This window comes from Dama dama, chromosome 9 (assembly GCF_033118175.1).
Source record: "Dama dama isolate Ldn47 chromosome 9, ASM3311817v1, whole genome shotgun sequence".
NCBI lineage: Eukaryota > Metazoa > Chordata > Mammalia > Artiodactyla > Cervidae > Dama > Dama dama.
This window is the reverse complement of record NC_083689.1, coordinates 62,446,410-62,464,288: the sequence shown is the minus strand read 5'-3', so window position 1 is coordinate 62,464,288 and position 17,879 is coordinate 62,446,410. Positions and strand designations below refer to the sequence as shown.

Sequence of the window (17,879 nt, the reverse complement as noted above, 5' to 3'; positions counted from 1 at the left end):
GTGGTAAAACACTAGGCTCTGGTTCAGGATATGTGGGTTTTATTTCAATATGGTCTGTAATCTTCAGCAACTTAGTTGACCCCTTTGAGTTTCACTTTCCTAATTCATAAAATGGGGACAAAGATAATATTACCTCTTTTGTAGGTTTGCTGTGAGTACTAAACAAGATCATGCAGGAGAATTGCCAAGTGCAAGGCCTGGCTCCCAGTAAACACACTGTAGTTATTAGCCATCATGATCACAACAGGTGCTCTGTGGTGAGCACCTTTTCAAACGGTAGGTATGGGTCACTATATAACTTGAATAGACTGATTTTAACACAAGTCAACTGGGTGGGTCAGAGACACTTAACAATGCAGATAAAGCCCTGCCCTGGCATTTCATGGTTAGTTTCCCACACTCTGAAAGCAGATCAGAGGCCAGGTGCAGAAAGCATGCTTTCAAAGAGACAAGTATAGTACAGAAACATATTTTTCATCCACTAGCAATAAGAGAGGAGGCATTCTGCTTGATGTACAAAATTTATCTCTGTAACCTTGTTCCTAAAAATATGGTTTGGAAAAATCCATGAGATCATGCTAAAATGCAGATTCTTAGGCTCTAACTCAGATCTCTTGATCTAGATGTTCTGGAAATGATGCTTCTTTGTACTCCAAAGTCGAAAAGCTACTAAATACTCTATTGCCAGGCCAGTAGCAATTGTGATATCTAGATCATATTATACATAAAACATATTCAAGGAGGCATCTATTGAAGTATTATCAATGGGCCCAAAATTGTATGAATAATCTAATTCTGTTTTTTATTTTAAAATATCTTGCAGCCCATTTGTATAGCCATGCTTAGGACAAAGATGGAAAGCATAACATCACATTTAACAATGTGATGTATCTCTAGGTGATAATGTTATGTGTGATTTATCTCATTTTGTAGGGCTTCGCACGTGGGTGCTAGTGGTAAAGAAACTGCCTGCCAATGCAGGAGGTATAAGAGACATGGGTTTGATCCCTAGGTCGGGAAGATCCCCTGGAGCAGAAAATGGCAACCCATTTTCCATTCTTGCCTGGAAAATTCCATGGACAGAGGAGCCTGGTGGGCTATAGTCTATGGGGCTGCAAGGAGTACAACACGACTGAGCGTGTGCACACACATCTCATTTTGTGCTTTAATAGATTTTTAAAAGTTTCAGAATGAGTTCTATTACTTTTTTAACAAGATAAAAATGTACTTTTAAAATAAGAGCCATACAACCAGATGTGTAGCACTGAATACTTCCTGAAATCTTACAGAATTTTGGAGAAAGAAGGAAAGGTGAGACTTACACAAACCAAACTCTCTCTGCTAAGAGATGATGAAACAGGTCTAGAGAAAGGAAGTGATCTGCCTGAGGCTGCTCAGTGGTTAGGGGTATACTACACAGTTCCCAGGTCCTCAGAATCTTGGGCCAGAGGGCTTTGAAGTGCTCCCTGTGCTGGCCAGCAACCTGCCTCCCTTCCTTCCTGTCCTGTGAGGGTGACGGAAAGACCACAGGAAGTGCAATGATTCCAAGGGTGGAGAAGGATGTAATAGCCTTTGCAGAGAGGACTTTGCAGCTCTCAGTATTTTCTCTCTGGGAGTTAGTAGGTCATTTGCAAAAGGCATGGGAAGAGCAGCTGATGAAAAGGTCTAATAGTTTGGAAAACTGCTTAACCTTATTGTTCTATTTCTGGATTTTCCCCCATGGCCAAGGACTTTTGAGATCCTGATTTCCCCCGGAGGTTTCCTGGTTAGGAATGCAGTGAAACCTCTGAAGTGCAGAGGAATTGGGGAGAAGGCCGGCTGGAATTAGGGAACGGTCTGAATATTTTTTTTAAGAACATTTAGGTCTATTGTTTTCAGGGACAAAGAATCACAGATTTGGAAGGGTCTTAGTCCAAGCCCTGCTCAGTGTAGGAACTTTTTGTGCTTCATCCCACACAGAGCTTTATTTGCACTTCTCTTGAATGCTTCCAATGACAGGAGACTCACTATTCTGATAGAGAACCTGTTTCACTCTCAGAAAAGTTTTCCTTTCCCTGAACATGAATCTATCTTCCTGTAAGGTTCTACTTGCCTTCTGGTAGTCATATAAAACAGACATGCTCCTCTTCCCCAGATGGTCCTTAAATATTTGAAGGCAATGATCATGCACCAAATTGTGCTTCGTGGCATTCTCTTCTGCAAGCTGACCACTCCTGGTATATTAAACCATTCTTTATATGACAAATATCATCAGCTCTAATTAGAAACAAACTGCTGTCTCTAATTAGCCTCTTAATTAATGGCTATATAAATTCAGAGCTGAGCAGAGCTTAGAGACCACCTGCACAAACCTCACTATTCTACAGATGAGCAAAGTGAGGTCCACTGAGAAAACAGGAAAACTACCTTACCCAACTTGAGAGAAAGAGACAGGCAAACAGCAGAATCTGAGTTGAGACCTGAAATCTAGTTGCATGAATCCCAGTTCAGGCCTCTTTTCACCTCACCCTGCCTCCTATTATTCATAAGACATAAGAATTTCTCAAGTTCTTGAAAGTGGTTGGGAAGTTTGTTCTCTTAGGTATTTCAAAAATTCCTCCTTCAAATTGTATTTGCACTGTGTGAAGTAGGGGTTAGCATAGGGCTGAATTTAGTGGAGGCTATACTGTCAATAGAAAGCATCCTTCCAGGTGTGTTAACCCTCATTGCTCTCTGTTGTCAGAAGTTCATCTCCATTGACCTAGAATCCTAGCTCAAAATGGCCAGCACATGCAGAGGGCCACCAAGGCAGGTCATATTTCCCATGATGTCCAGCTACCTGCTCGATGTAGCCGACCTTCCCAACTTTGGAACCAGAAAATGAATTTTCCAGGATGTGAGGCTGTGTTCCTGCTTTACCTTGTGCTTGTTTTAAAGTTTCATATCCTCTTTTCAATCTGGCCTGATTCTCTGACAAGAAGACAAAACAGAGACTCAGGAAAGCAAACCAGGTACTTCAGTGATTGGTTTCCCGTCCCAGTTCTCAACAAACTCTGCAGTCACATGCTTCCAAGGGAACATTCCTCCCTGCCCCAACCCACAGTAATCACCCTCTTCTCTCAGCAAGGTATTGCATTTCCAGTTCTTACACTTGCTCTGGCATGGACTATAAACTGGCACATGCTGCTCCCTGGTTTCCGTGTGTTCAGGAATCACACGGACCTGGGTTCCAGTCCTAACCCTGCAACTAGCTGGCTATGTGACTTTGGAAAGTGACTTCACCTTTCTGAAACTCAGTTACTTCATTTGTTAGATGAACACAATTTTGCTACCTACCTCATGAGACTGTCAAGGTCACACAATGCCTAAAAGGTGCCTAAAGTGAAAGAAGTGAAAGTGTTAGTCACTCAGTCCTGTCTGACTCTTTGCAACCCCATGGACTGTAGCCTGCCAGGCTCCTTTGTTCATGAAGTTCACCAGCAAGAATACTGGAGGTGAGTTGCCATTCCCTTCTCCAGGGGATCTTTCCAACCCAGGGGTCGAACCCGAGTCTCCTACATTGCAGGTGGATTCTTTAGCATCTGAGCCACCAGGGAAGCCCCCAAAAGTGTCGAACACAGTCCCTAATATTTAGTAAGATTTCATAGAAGATATATATATAGTGTTATTAATAGTATGCTCCAGAATTCAGAGACTAAAGCCTATATTTTTCTCCTGCTGCATACAGTAATTGTAAATACCCTCTGACTGATACTGGTCTATGCTTCTTTAGGCAGTAGGTACATCAGAAACATTCTCAGCATCGTGTAAGGACAGTTCCTATTTCCCAGCTCCCTTTTCCCCAGATTCCCTCTTCCAATAATGATCTCAGCAAGGAGGCCCACCCTGGCCTGCCACTTTGCACACCTGTCAGCTCACATCTCAGGATAAGGTTCTCATTTGACAGACTTCGAGAACTTGCTGTCCAGGCAAAGACAACTTTATGATGATGAATCCAACACAAACCTTATGTAACCAACCTGTCAGCAAACAGAGGGACAGAGAGACACTAACAAATGACAAATGCCTGCCTCCACAAAGAAACAAAGCAGAACAAAAGGAGATAGAAAGCAAGGAACTGAGATAGGCTTAAAATGCTCTTGCTTGTCCAAACTGTTACAACAGATCAATGTTCTTATATAAAGTACTTCTAAATGAACTTGAATTAGGCTAAACTCTATTTTAGCTGGGACTTTATGAACTAACATTCATAGCAGAGTTTTTCATTGAAATTACATTGTATGCTCCTCTAGTCAAACAAGGATGTATGTAACATTGTTTATTAATAATATTTATTGTCCATGGGACTTACAAATGGTGATAGAAAAGTTTCCACCTTTTTTTTCTTCTAAATAAGACTATGGAAATTTCTACCTGGAGTGGCTTGAAATCCCTTCAGGTCATAAACAGTCAAGGAATCTTCTAATTTCCCTAAATGCTGAGGATATCCTAGTGAACACTTGCTGAGAGAAAGGAATAATTCTTTCACTTGTCCCTTTTGCAGATTATTTGTGTATTGCCTGTGTTCTTTATTAAGGACTCAAAAGAAATAAAAACATCTGCTTAAATGAATTTGTTAATGTGACAGCCCCAGGGAAAAGATTCCCTGATTGAGGGTGAGGGCAGAATTCAATGACAATGTGGTGGAGATACGCCAGTTCCTGGTATGACAGCCGGGTTCCCTGGCTTTAGCTCTGACTCTGACATCCTCGGCTTCTTACCTTAGGCAGGTCATCCCCCCTTGCAGGCTTTCAGTCTCTTTGGATGTCAAATGCTTTTTCTGCTTTCTCTTCCAAGTCTGAGATCCCATGAGGCTATGAGGAGTGTGAAGATTAACTGGAGAAGCTGCCTGCGTCTCTGAGTGCAGGGGCCAGAGCAGGAGAAGAATGTGATAATAGGTATGAAAGCCCTTGGAGAAAGAGCAGAAGTGCTGAATGGCACACACTCTCCAAAGCCTGATGGCATGTTCTAGAAACACGGGCAGCTAACTTTCTCTTGAGACGTCAGGGCTCACCGGGAGACACCCCATCACTGAACTGATGGGAAGCAGAGGAGACTAATGCTTTTCTGGTTGGGCACCCTGGCTGGGATAGAAGAGAAGAAAGAAGTAGAGTCAGCTTTGTAAGTGAGTGAAATGGCAACGAAGCCTGCAGGCTGAACCTCTCTTGGCTGGTGCTGCCAAGGAGGACGATCCACTCCGTCAAACCTGGGCCAAGCTCTGGCTCAAACACACAGGCAAAAATAGAAAGGGGGTGGGAAAAGAAATGTGTTTACTTTCATGATTTTCCCTTACATGCCTCTTAACAGTATTATAATCTCTCCATAAACAGGCAGTGATGGCTCAGAGGCCTCGCATTCATTGATAAACCCTCCCAAACGATTCATGTCTCACAGTCAGTCTGTGGGCAGCTTGAGAATAAGCTTGGAAGACAGTGTGATGGAGTAGAACACTGGCTCAGGGTCTGGCACTAACTGGGTAAACTGAGAAAAATCCCTCTCTGGTGCTCTGCAAAATAAAGTGGTTATATTAGGCAGAATCTAAACATCTGCTTAGAGTTTTGAAGTTTATAACTGGTTCTCAACCAGGGGCAATTTCATCCCTCAAGGTAGGGGTATGTGGCAGTGACTGGAGACATTTCTGGTTGTCACAGCTCAGGGGATGCTCCTGGCATCTCGTGGGTAGAGACCAGGGCTGCTGCTGAACATTCGACAATGTGGAGGACTGTCCTCCACAGCGGAGAATTATCTGGCTGAAAATGTTAAAAGTATGAGGTTGAGAAATCTTGATTTATCCTGAAGTGACTAGAGTCACAGGGAGAGGGGGCAAAAAAGGACAGCAGTTCAAAAGGAGGAGGGTTCAAACCCTGTTTCTAGATCATGAGGTATTCACCAGTGACGTGTTTTCCAGCTTTTCTCCCTATAACCCATGACTTTTTCATTTCCCTTGGAATTTCGGGGCTATGTTTGAGCAGCTTTTCACAAGAACTTCCTTATCCTCAAAATGCCAAGCCCTGGTGCAGTACGAAGATCTCTACTATAAGAAAAGACAAAGATAAAAATATAAGCAGTTGCAAAGCAAGGAGAACCGGGAGGTGGGCAGCAGAGGCACACAACAGATGCCCATAACTCCAGTTCTATGAGTCAGTGTTTCTGACGTGACAACACAGGAATAATACTCATAGGGAGAGCAAGATGAGCTATGCTGGATGAGCACACAGTGAAAGAACTGATGTGGGAGCAGCAGCGTTAGAAGAGATGCAGGTTTACAGTGGCAGATTCAAAGGCAAACGAAAGGGTTAAGCAATCAGCGCGTGTCACTCCTGTGTCATTCCACATTAAGTCACTGGGCAGTTATTACAAATAGTTACCTGCAGTTTCCAGTGGGGGAGGCAAGCATACTCCAGTCAAGGGGTTTTGGAGAAACAGGTGCAATGAAGTCATGGTCAAACAATTTATTTACTGTAAACTTTAGACTTTGCTCAGGAAAACAACCAAAGCTGCCCCTCAAGTCCCTGCCTACAACACCCCGTTTGAGCAAATAAGAGGGGCGAGGAGAGTCCATGTTCACAGCGAAAGGTCCGAGAGACTCAATATCTTCCAGTCCAAGGGTGCAGGAAGGAAGGTCTCCTTCAGATACAAATTACCAGCAGCAATATATTACCCCTAATACTTGATCAATGAGGTAGATATGCAGGAAAAGTCATCAAAACATAGCAGCCCCAGGTCCTTTGAGACTGAAGCCCTTCAGACATAAACTTAACAAGTTCCAGGCAAAGAGGAACTGAACTGTACAAGAAACAGTTACTCAAATATATTTTCTTACAACTTAAAAAAATAAAAAATAAAAAGGCAGAAGGATATCTTTCCTCCTGCACATCTCTGTACAATTTTATTCTAAATTTATTACACTCAAGTTAAATAGTCTGTTTAGTGTTTTGTTGCGGGGAATTGGGGAGAAGGGGTGTCTTAAAAAGTAGAAAACCTGCATTACAGCAGTGAGTCATTTGTACTACAATTCCTCCCTTGTGAATCAATGCTATCACTGGGCACAGTACCTTGCTGGTTCACAAAGTCTTCCGTGCCTGGGGGGTCTTCACACAGCAGTTCACTGTCTTTCTCCTCCCCCAGGTGATATCCACTCTGTTCCCCTGTGTAGTCAGTCCTGTCATTGCTGTTGCTGGAGCAGCCATTCCCATAGGCCTTCAATGAAGACCTGCGCAGGCAGAGAAGCTCCTGGAAGGCAATCCTGAAATCTGGGCTGCGGCAGTAGATAAGGGGATTGAAAGCGGAGTTGATGTAGCCCAACCAGTTTAGAAGGATGTAAATTTCCTTAGGGATGAGGTTATCCTGGATCACGTGCACGATGTTGACAATGAAGAAGGGCAGCCAGCACAGGGTGAAAGTGCCCATGATAATGCCTAAAGTCTTGAGGGCTTTGTGTTCCTTCAAGTAGAACTTGGAGGTCCTGCGTTGTCCTAGACCGCTCCGCCCATCCTGCTCCGCTGAACTGATGTTTTGGGCGTGGAAGCGGCCCTCGGATCTGTCGATCTTCTGGAGCTGCCTTTTGGCTACCTGGAACACCCTGGAGTAGACGAACACCATGACCACCAGGGGCAGGTAGAAGGACACAATGGAGGAGGCAATGGCGTAGGGCTGGTTCGTGAAGAAGTCACAGCAGGTTTCCTTAGCATAGCAGCTGATGGCTTCCTTGTGGCTGGCTCGGTACCAGTGCATCTGAATGGGTAAGAAGGAGGTAAGGCCAGACACGATCCAAACCATCAGAATGACCACCCGGGCCTTATTCTTGGTCAGCAGGCACTGATACTTGAAGGGTGACGTGATGGCAAAGTAGCGATCCACAGCGATCACGCACAGGGTCTCAATGCTGGCCGTGACGCACAACACGTCAATGGAAGTCCAAAACTCACACCAGAAGTTGCCAAAAGTCCACATTTTCATGAGGATGTGGCAGGCCCCAAAGGGCACCACTGCCAGGCCCATGACCAGGTCAGCACAGGCCAGGGAGGTGATGAAGTAGTTGGTGACCGTCTGCAGACGCTCAAACTTGGCAATGGCTGTGATGACCAGCACGTTTCCAAACACGATAGCCAGGACAATAAGCGACATGAGGATGCCCATGCCCACCACCCAGGCCTCGTCCCGCTCCAGCGTGACGTCTTGGTCTGGCGCGTGGCTTGCGTTGGGCGCCAGCAAAAAGACGCTGCGGTTCCCGGGCTGCCCCATGGCGCGCAGGCTGGCAGGTGAGCGCACAGGCTGCCGGCGCACCAGCCGCCCTCAGCGAGCGGACCTCCGGCGGGGCGCTGCGGGCAGCAAGCGAGCACCTGGAAGACTCATTCAGCGGCCGTGGGTGTGGGTGTGGTAGGGGTGCGTGGTGCACTCAGCTACGGAGGTGCTCTGGGCTCGCAGTGCCCGTCAGTTCCAGCCAGTTCCAGCTTGCGCTCTGGAGAAGCCGTCTCTGAGTGCGCGCTGTCCGTTATGTGCCCGGGACTTTAGGGGAACTGCCCTCCCCGTGACGTGCTAGAACTTTCAACCAATAGAACGCGGGAAGCCCCAAAGGGGCGAGGCCCACGCCCTCTCCCGCCCCTTCCCTCCCCTCTCCTGCCTGCTCCTGGCGCTGGCCGGGGCGGGACCCAACTGCGCTAGGAGGGCGGGTCGGCCGCCACCCACTCGGGGCTCCCTCGGCTGGCCCCGGAGGCTGAAGCCTACCAGCCAACTAGAAGGTGCCGGTTCTTTCGTGGCTGCTACCTGTCTGCCTGGGGCACCCCTGCGGCTTGAGGTCTCAGGGCAGATGGCAATACTCCGGCACTCCCTAGCATTCGGAAATAGATGAGAGTGCCCACCGAGACACGCACAGACAGGCACACTGTACCCCGACATACATGCTCAGACTTATACGGAACCACAGACACTCAGACACACCCTTCCAGCGCATCAACGAGCGCGCAGGCACAGAAGCCCATAGGCACAAAGTCACCCCTCTCCAACACAAGAGACATGGCCAGGAGCAAACCAGGAGCACCCAGAAGCATGAAGACACGGACATACGGACAAAAAGAAGTAAACAAATAGCATACAAACGCCCACTTGGAGGCAAGCAGGGTGCCACAGAGAAGGACTTCTCCATCAGGGTATTCCAAACTCTTTACCCTTGCCCCCTGGACATCCACCCCATCTTCCCCAACACACAGGACTCATGGCATATTCCCTTTCAGACATTAGGCAAGACCACAGGTGGTGACTTTAACAACAGCCAATTTCCTCAACATGCTTGCTCTCCAGTACTTTTGGTGCCCTCCTAGGGAAATTGCAGGGGTTGAGATCTAATTTTACTCTTGGGATTTTATTTGGAGCTGGGGTATACATGTATGTGCTTGGGGACAGGAAGAGAAGCTTGTATGCTTTAATTCTTAATTCTAGGGAGTGTGGCATCATTCCTTCCTTATCTGTTAAAATGAGAATATGTTGAAAATGAAATAATTTTCAAGTTCAACTTCTTCAATAATCCCTTTGCAACTAGAAAAATCTCCTGTTGGGTAGTTTGTTGATCTGTTGGGCTGAGCCATATGAAATTGCCACTTTTCTGTAGTATCTGACTTTAAATAGATGACAATTTCATATGGCTCAGATTATTAAGAAGGTATTAACATTAAGAAATGTTTTGAAACCACAGAAAGCAAAAGATAACTTCTCTTAAAAAACTAGAGTCTTTGTCCATGAAATATTATCCTTTGCATCTGGCATATGAATTTACTGTTTAAAAAATTAATTTTCAGGGTTTGATTTCACATGTATCATTTGTGTCTTTGAAAAATGGAAAGTATTTCACGCAGTGTAACTGAACATATTTTCTGGATTACATAATAACATAACAATGGCTAACATTTATGGAACGTTCTGCTATGTGCTTTTCATGCATTATTCCATTTAATCCTTCCCACAGTCCCATGGTGTGTGTTGTTAGGGTGGGGTGGGATATAACTATTTTTAACTTAATTTACAAATGGGTCTCAAAGAAGAAAATAGCTTGCCCATGGGCACAGGACCAGGCAGTGCCAGTAGCAGGAGTTGAACCCAGTTCTGTTTGACTCTAAAATCCATCTTTTAATCCTTTCAATGTACTGTGTCACCACAGTGCAGAAGGGAATAGAGGATGGGGAAGAAGGACCACAACTGGAATAGGAATACCAGGTTTCAAATTCTCATCTTAGAACTTTCTAGCTCATATTCCTTAGGCAAATAAAAAATGTGGAGCCTAATTTCCTCCATGTCTAAATGAGGAATAAAGTCACTTCCATTGTGCTGAATGAGAATCAGATGATATAATGACAAATGTAATTATGATTTGCACTTATCAATGCCACACAAATAAAGGTTATACATGAAATTTATATAAATTACTTAGTTGTTTAGAAGATATTGTTAGTATTCTCTAATAGAACACTAAAATGCTTTAGGACAAAAGTAACTGGTTCATTTACATGAGAAGCATAATTCAGAAACAAAATTTAAACTACATGCTCTTTTTAACTCTCTTCACTAGCAGAAATTGTTTTTGCATGACAGATGCCTTAAAATAACAAATATTTCCCATAAAAGCCACACATATTAATTAAGAATCTATTATGTTCACATAGTTTTCAAAATATACCCACCCCATATTTGTGTTTTCCAAAATTGGCTCTGGTATGATGCATTTTAGGAAGAGGCAGTGTGCATTATGCAATTATGCAATATTTCTTTAAATATATATCTACCCCAAATTGTGAAACTGAGCCATTTAAAGCCTCCTTCCTGTTTGTGAAGCTATGAAATAAATAAGCATATTGTTTAACCTTTTTATAACAATAAAAGAGCAAAGAAAGCCCTTATAGGACAAACATTAATTGATCATCTAGATATACACATAAGTCACTTAAAATTTTAATGTTGACTATTTTGGGAAGCACCTTTTAAAAAACCCACAAACACTAAACCCAGAAGGGAGGCTGCTTATGTCAACAAAGTACCAGGCCTTTGCCTCATCAGCTTTGCCAAATGGGCACCCCTCTCTCAATCTCTTCCCGTTTCTTTTTCTTGTATCACTGTGGCTGATAGAAATTTCAAAATGTCTTCATGCCAGGAGTCTTTTACATGACCTCCCTTTTAGAATTGTAGGATTAAAGACAGTTAGAATGGAAAAGAGTTTAGTAGATCATTTATTCTCTCCACGCTTCCAGTTTGAAAATTAGGAAAGTGTCTGGTTGAAGGTGGCAGGGAAGATTGGGAGTCCAGGTCTGTTCCTAGTCTCACATGTTTTCACTGCCCAACATAGTAGCTTCATTTCCCAGTGGAGGAATGTGACTAGCACTGCTTACTGGGCTTATGGTCTTAGAGAGTTAATGTTTTAGTTGAACTGGAAAGTTCTAAATGTACCTTTGTCTGATATAAGGAAAAGCAGGCTCTTTTATGGTGATTGATAGTGTCTAACTACATATTTTGTCAGTCCCTTAAGACCTTGATTTGTCGTTTCCTGCCTGCCAAACAAGAAAAAAAAAAGTCACATTTTGATTTACCAAACAAATGTTTAAAGAGGAGTAAGGCTCTGTGAGCCAGGGAATGCTCTCACATGAATATCTGGACGCTTTAGGACAATCTTAGACTGGTCTTGGCTTAGGCAAGATTATTTCCATCTTTTAAAACACTTATTTTTGTTGTTGAGGTGTAATTGATATGTAACACATCAGTTTCAAGTGTACAATGTAATGATTCAGTAGTTGTATTCATTGTGAAGTGATCACCTCAATAAGTCTTGTTACCATCCATCACCATGCATTAAAAGTTAACTTTTAGGATTTGTTCTCTTGGCAACTTTCAAGTATGCTCTACAATATTACAGACTGAAGTCACCATGCTATACATTACATCCCCATGACTTATTTATTTTATAATTAGAAGTTTGTACCTCTTGACCCTCTTCACCTGTTTTACCCTCTCCCTATCACCCTTCCCCTCTGGCAAACACCATTTTGTTCTCTGTATCTATGACTTCTGTTTTGTTTTCCTTTGCTGTTCACTTGTATTATTTTTTAGATTTCACGTGCAAATGAAATCATATGCATTTGTCTTTCTTTGTCTGACATTTCATTTAGCATCATTCCCTTAAGGTTCATCCATATTGTTGTAAATGGCAAGATTTCATTCATTTTTATGGTGGAGTGGTATTCCATTTATGTGTGCATATCAGATCTCCTTTATCTACTCTTCTATCAGTGTATATTTATGTTGCTTCCTTATCTTGGCTATTGTAAATAATGCTATAAAGAACATGGAGGTACATACAGCTTTTTGATTTAGTGTCTTTGTTTTCTTCAGATAGACACCCAGAAGTGGAATAATTGCATCATATGTTAGATCTACTTTTAATTTTTTGAGGAAATCAACCCCATACTGTTTTTCATAGTGGTTGCACCAGTTTACATTTCCTCCCACAGTGCGTGAGAGTTCCCTTTGGTCCACATCCTTATCAACGGTTTTTTTTTTTTTTTTGGTAATGGCTATTCTAACTGATGTTAGGTGATAGCTCATTGTGGTTTTGATTTGCCTTTCCCTGATGATTAGTGATGTTGAGCTTCTTTTCATGTGTCTGTTGACTATCTGTATGCTTTCTTTAGAAAAATATATATTCATACCCTCTGCTCATTTTTTGAAATCAAATTGTTTGCTTGTTTACTATTGAATTTTATGAGCTCTTTATATATTTTGGATATTAATCTCTTATCAGATACATGATTTGAAAATATTTTCTCCCATTCAGTAGGTTGCCTTTCCATTTTGTTGATTGTTTCATTTGCTGTGCAGAAGCTTTCTAGTTTGATGTAGTCCCACTTGTTTGGTTTTCATTTTATTGCCTGTCTTTTGGATTCAGATTCACAGATTTTTTGCCAAGATCACTGTCAAGTAGCTTACCACTTATGTTTTCTTCTAGGAGGGTTGTACAAAGTGGATACAGAGGGAATGTACTTCAACCTAATCAAGGCCACATATGACAAGCTCACAACAAACATACTAAATGGTGAAAGGTTGAAAATTTTTCCTCTAAAATCAGGGACAAGATGACAAAGATGTCCATTCTTTGGGTAATATGGTCATTTTAATGATATGAATTCTTCCACTCCATGAGCACAGAATATTTTCCCATTTCTTTGTGTCTTCTTGAATTTCTATCATCATTGACATCATTTTTGGTGTACAGGTCTTTCACCTCCTTGGTCAAATTTATTCCCAGGTATGTTATTCTTTTTGATGCAGTTGTGAATGGGGTTTTCTTAATTCCTCTTTCTGATAGTTTGTCGGGATATAGAAATGCAATTAATTGTTCTAACAATGACATGACTTTATGTAGAAAACCTTAAAGATGCCACCCAAAACCTGTTAGAACAGTTGAAGTCAGTAAAGTGGCAGGGTACAAAATAACATACAAAAATTAATTGTGTTTCTATATCCTTAACAACAAACTATCAGAAAATGATGTCAATGATGACAGAAATTCAAGAAGACACAAAGAAATGGGAATGCAATTCCTATCAAGGTCCCAATGGCATTTTTCATAGAAATAGAACAAAAAATCCTAAAATGTGTTTGGAACCACAAAGACCCCAAATAGCCAAAGCAATCTTGAGAAAGAAGAATAGATTGGGAGTCATCAAGCTCTCTGGTTTCAAGCTATATTATATAGTTGTAGTAATCAAAACAAGCACATAATTAATGGGACAGGGTAGAAGACCCAGAAATAAACCCTTGCATATATGGTCAATTAATTGACAACAAAAGAAGGAATAATATACAGTGGAGGAGAGGACAGCTTCTTCAATAAATAGCATTGGGAAAACTGGACAGACACATGCAAAAGAATGAAACTATGATACACCATATGCAAGAATTAACTTAAAATGGAGAAAAGACTTGAATGTTTCCTAGAAGAAAACAGGTGGTAAGCTACTTGACATAAGTCTTTTTTTCTTCTTTAAAAAATTTATTTATAGTTGGGGGATGTGCCCAGTTGCGTCAGTCATGTCTGACTCTTTGTGAACTATCGACTGTAGCCCACCAGGCTCCTCTGTCCATGGGGATTCTCCAGGCAGGAATACTGGAGCGGGTTGCCATGCCCTCCTGCCGGGGGTCTTCCCAATTGGAGGATAATTGCTTACAATATTTTTGACCTCCACCTTGAAGACTCTTTCCATCTTTATGATCCTCTAAACTGTGAAAATCTATAGTTTTTTTTTTCTAAATGATGATCTCAAATGTTTGTCTTCAGTATGATCTCTGTATAGTATTACCTCATTAAGCTTACATTAAATGAGACTAAATGCATGCAAAGCTTAGCATATTGCCTTGGAAAAGAGATAGCTATTATTGAAATCTAGTTTTTGAATCAAAACGTGTATAAAGAAGGCATGTCTTATCAGATCACATTGTGAAAGGCCACTTTGAATATAAATAATGAGTAATTTATTTTTAATTTGAATTTTTGTGAAAAAAGACTTTGAAAGGAATAAAACTTGATTCCTTAGTAAGAAAAATGATGGTGAAAATGACTTTCATCATTGAGTTATGTAGCTGGATGGGATGTGATTTTTGAATGAAGCATCTCGTAGCCTAGGCAGCTCCTTACATAGTGCATCCGCCAGAACTCTTTGACAGCTATCTCTAGTGAAAGCAAGCACACCAGTTCTTTTCATTGGTGTACGTTTCTCCAACTATCCAGATATTGAACTGAAATCCATCTTCTGATAATTTCTACCTATGGATCTTAAGTCTGCCCCCTTGAGGCCACTTGAACAAGTCTACTCTCTTTAAAGATTGTCCTTGAGATTTTGGTAGAATCCCTTAGAGTTCACCTGAGTCTCCTATTCTGCAGGTTAAATATTTCTGTTCCATTGGGTCTAGAATCTTCTTCACCATCAGGTATCTTACTAGTCATACTTGGGCTTGTCAGTGTCTCATCATCAATACCTAGAGTGATCCTAGAGCAAGTCATCAAACAATCAATTTACATTTACCTTGGCAACCATAAAGCAAGCAGAGCAACCAGCAAAGCTTTCAGAGCAGCTAATTGTATCAGATTAATTTAATTTCCTGCCATACTGGTGTTTTATGAGGTACATGCTAATAAATTCTCTGCATCTCAGGGGGATGGAACAAAAAGAGATGACATTAAATTAAAACAGGAAGAACTTCAAATGGTCATATGAAGGACTTCTTAGCCTGAGGACAGTCAGTCATCCAAAGGGGCTAGCCTCTAGCAGCTCTCCTCCACTGGGGTTTTACAAGAGAATTAAATCCCACAGAAAAGTGTTTGAGTGGCTGTTCTTCCTAGTTTTCCCAAGGGTGGTACATAAGTATTACCCTCCTAAGAACTTGCAGTGTAACAGCTGCTTTAGGGAATGGGGCTTAATTTCCCCTACTGAATCCAACCAGAATTTCTGGGAGTCTCCTTTAGATGTGGGAATGAACAGGGTGTGATGGTAAATGAAAGTCATCATCGGTTTGATGCAGAGGAGAGGGCTTGAATTGGGCATAAGGAGATCTAGGTTCTGACCCCAGAACAGCTATAATACTATCAGTCAGTCAGTCAGTTCAGTTGCTCAGTCATGTCTGACTCTTTGCAACCCCATGAACTGCAGCATGCCAGGCCTCCTTGTCCATCACCAACTCCCAGAGTTTACTCAAACTCATTTCCATTGAGTCAGTGATACCATCCAACCATCGCATCCTCTGTTGTCCCCTTCTCCTCCCAAATTCAATCTTTCCCAGCATCAGGGTCTTTTCAAATGAGTCAGTTCTTCGCATCAGGTGGCCAAAATATTGGAGTTTCAGCTTTAGCATCAGTCCTTCCAATGAATATTCAGGACTGATTTCCTTTAGGATGGACTGGTTGAATCTCCTTGTGGTCCAAGGGACTCTTAAGAATCTTCTCCAACACCACAGTTCAAAAGCATCAATTCTTTGGTGCTCAGCTTTCTTTATAGTCCAACTCTCCCATCCATATATGACTACTGGAAAAACCATAGCTTTGACTAGATGAACTTTGTCAGCAAACTAATGTCTCTGCTTTTTAATATGCTGTCTAGGTTGGTCATAACTTTTCTTCCAAGGAGCAAGCATCTTTTAATATCATGGCTACAGTCACCATTTGCAGTGATTTTGGAGCCCCCCAGAATAGTCTGTCACTCTTTCCACTGTTTCCCCATCTATTTGCCCTGAAGTGATGGGACCGGATGCCATGATCTTAGTTTTCTGAATATTGAGTTTTAAGCCAACTTTTTCACTCTCCTCTCCCACTTTCATCAAGAGACTCTAGTTCTTCTTCATTTTTTTCCATAAGGATGATGTCCTCTGTATATCTGATGTTATTGACATTTCTCCCAGCAGTCTTGATTCCAACTTGTGGTTCATCCAGTCCAACATTTCTCATGATGTACACTGCATATGAGTTAAATAAGCAGAGTGACAATATACGGCCTTGACATATTCCTTTCTCGATTTGAAAGCAGTCTGTTGTTCCATGTCCAGTTCTAACTGTTGCTTCTTGACTTGCATACAGATTTCTCAGGAGGCAGGTCAGGTGGTCTGGTATTCCCATCTCTTGAAGAATTTTCCACAGTTTGTTGTGATCCATACAGTCAAAGGTTTTGGCATGGTCAATAAAGCAGATGTAGATGTTTTTTCTGAACTGTCTTGCTTTTTCGATGATCCAACAGATGTTGGCAATTTGATCTCTGGTTCCTCTGCCTTTTCTAAATCCAGCTTGAACATCTGGAATTTCTCGATTCATGTACTGTTGAAGCCTGGCTTGGATAATTTTGAGCATTACTTTGCTAGCATGTGAAATGAGTGCAATTGTGTGGTAGTTTGAGCGTTCTTTGGCATTGCCTTTCTTTGGGATTGGATAACTTTAAAAAAGTCACCTTCTTTCTTAGAGCTGTAGTCTTTGGCCATAAAATGGGAAGTAGGGATAGATGACATCTAAGGGCCTTCCTATTCTAAATTGAACAAGCCTGTAGTGGGAAGGAAGCATGTTGAGGGTCATTGAGGAGATGAGTTCCTGCTCTGAAGAGCTACCAAACAGTTGGCAAGCAAAAACTGTCACTATCCCACAAAGCAACTTGGTTACGTTTGTTTGGCTTCTTTTTGGCATATTTCACCATTGATATTCCTGCTATTCTGAGCAGGAGGTGTACTATTACTTACTGAATACTTTTTTTGATGCTGACTTATTTCTAAAACTCAAATACATTTATTTTTAAAGAAAATTTTGTATTATTGCCACTACTGCATGTGGAAAACCAGTGTCACCAGCCATAAATAGAAGGTAACCATGAAAACAGAGCAATGTTAATAAATTCTAGCTAGATTTTGTTGCCTTCCAAGTTCTAAGCCTGAAGCCTGCTTTCATGTTATTGAAAAGGAAGATTAGCAAGTTCCAGGGAGAACTTAATGGTATTCTAGCATTCAGTAGGACCTTCTCCATCTATTTTAAAAGATAGAAAATTGAAAAGGGAAAAAATTATTCCTACACTGTTATTAAGTGTAGTGTTACTGAAGTGTTTAAAATAATTTCTTATCACACCTAAACGTATCTCAGCCCTAGGCCACACTAATGGAACACACAGCTGTCATGCAAAGAACCTGGCCTTTGGAGCCAAGTGGACCTGGATTCCAGTCCTGATTCTGCTCTTAACAGAGTGCTGCAGGTAATACACTTGAGGTCTCTGGACCTCAGAATGTTTGTATATAAAATGAGGCTAAAAATCTCTTGGCTGACTGTTAAGGGAATAGAAAGAATGTATGAAAAACTG

General features: G+C 41.9%; 1 protein-coding gene across 2 annotated transcripts in view; it reads right to left on the bottom strand.

The window, feature by feature from the left end:
- The window catches only part of ADRB2 (adrenoceptor beta 2), a 98,346-nt gene extending 89,860 nt beyond the window's left edge, over positions 1 to 8,486 (bottom strand). For both annotated transcript variants that reach the window (XR_009694199.1, XM_061151681.1), the window contains exon 1: positions 7,074 to 8,486. Coding sequence is in view for 1 of the 2 variants with exons in the window: in XM_061151681.1 (XP_061007664.1) it covers positions 7,074 to 8,262 (1,189 nt within the window). In the remaining variant the exon portion in view is untranslated. The remainder of the gene's footprint in view (positions 1 to 7,073) is intronic.
- Positions 8,487 to 17,879: the final 9,393 nt, after the last annotated feature.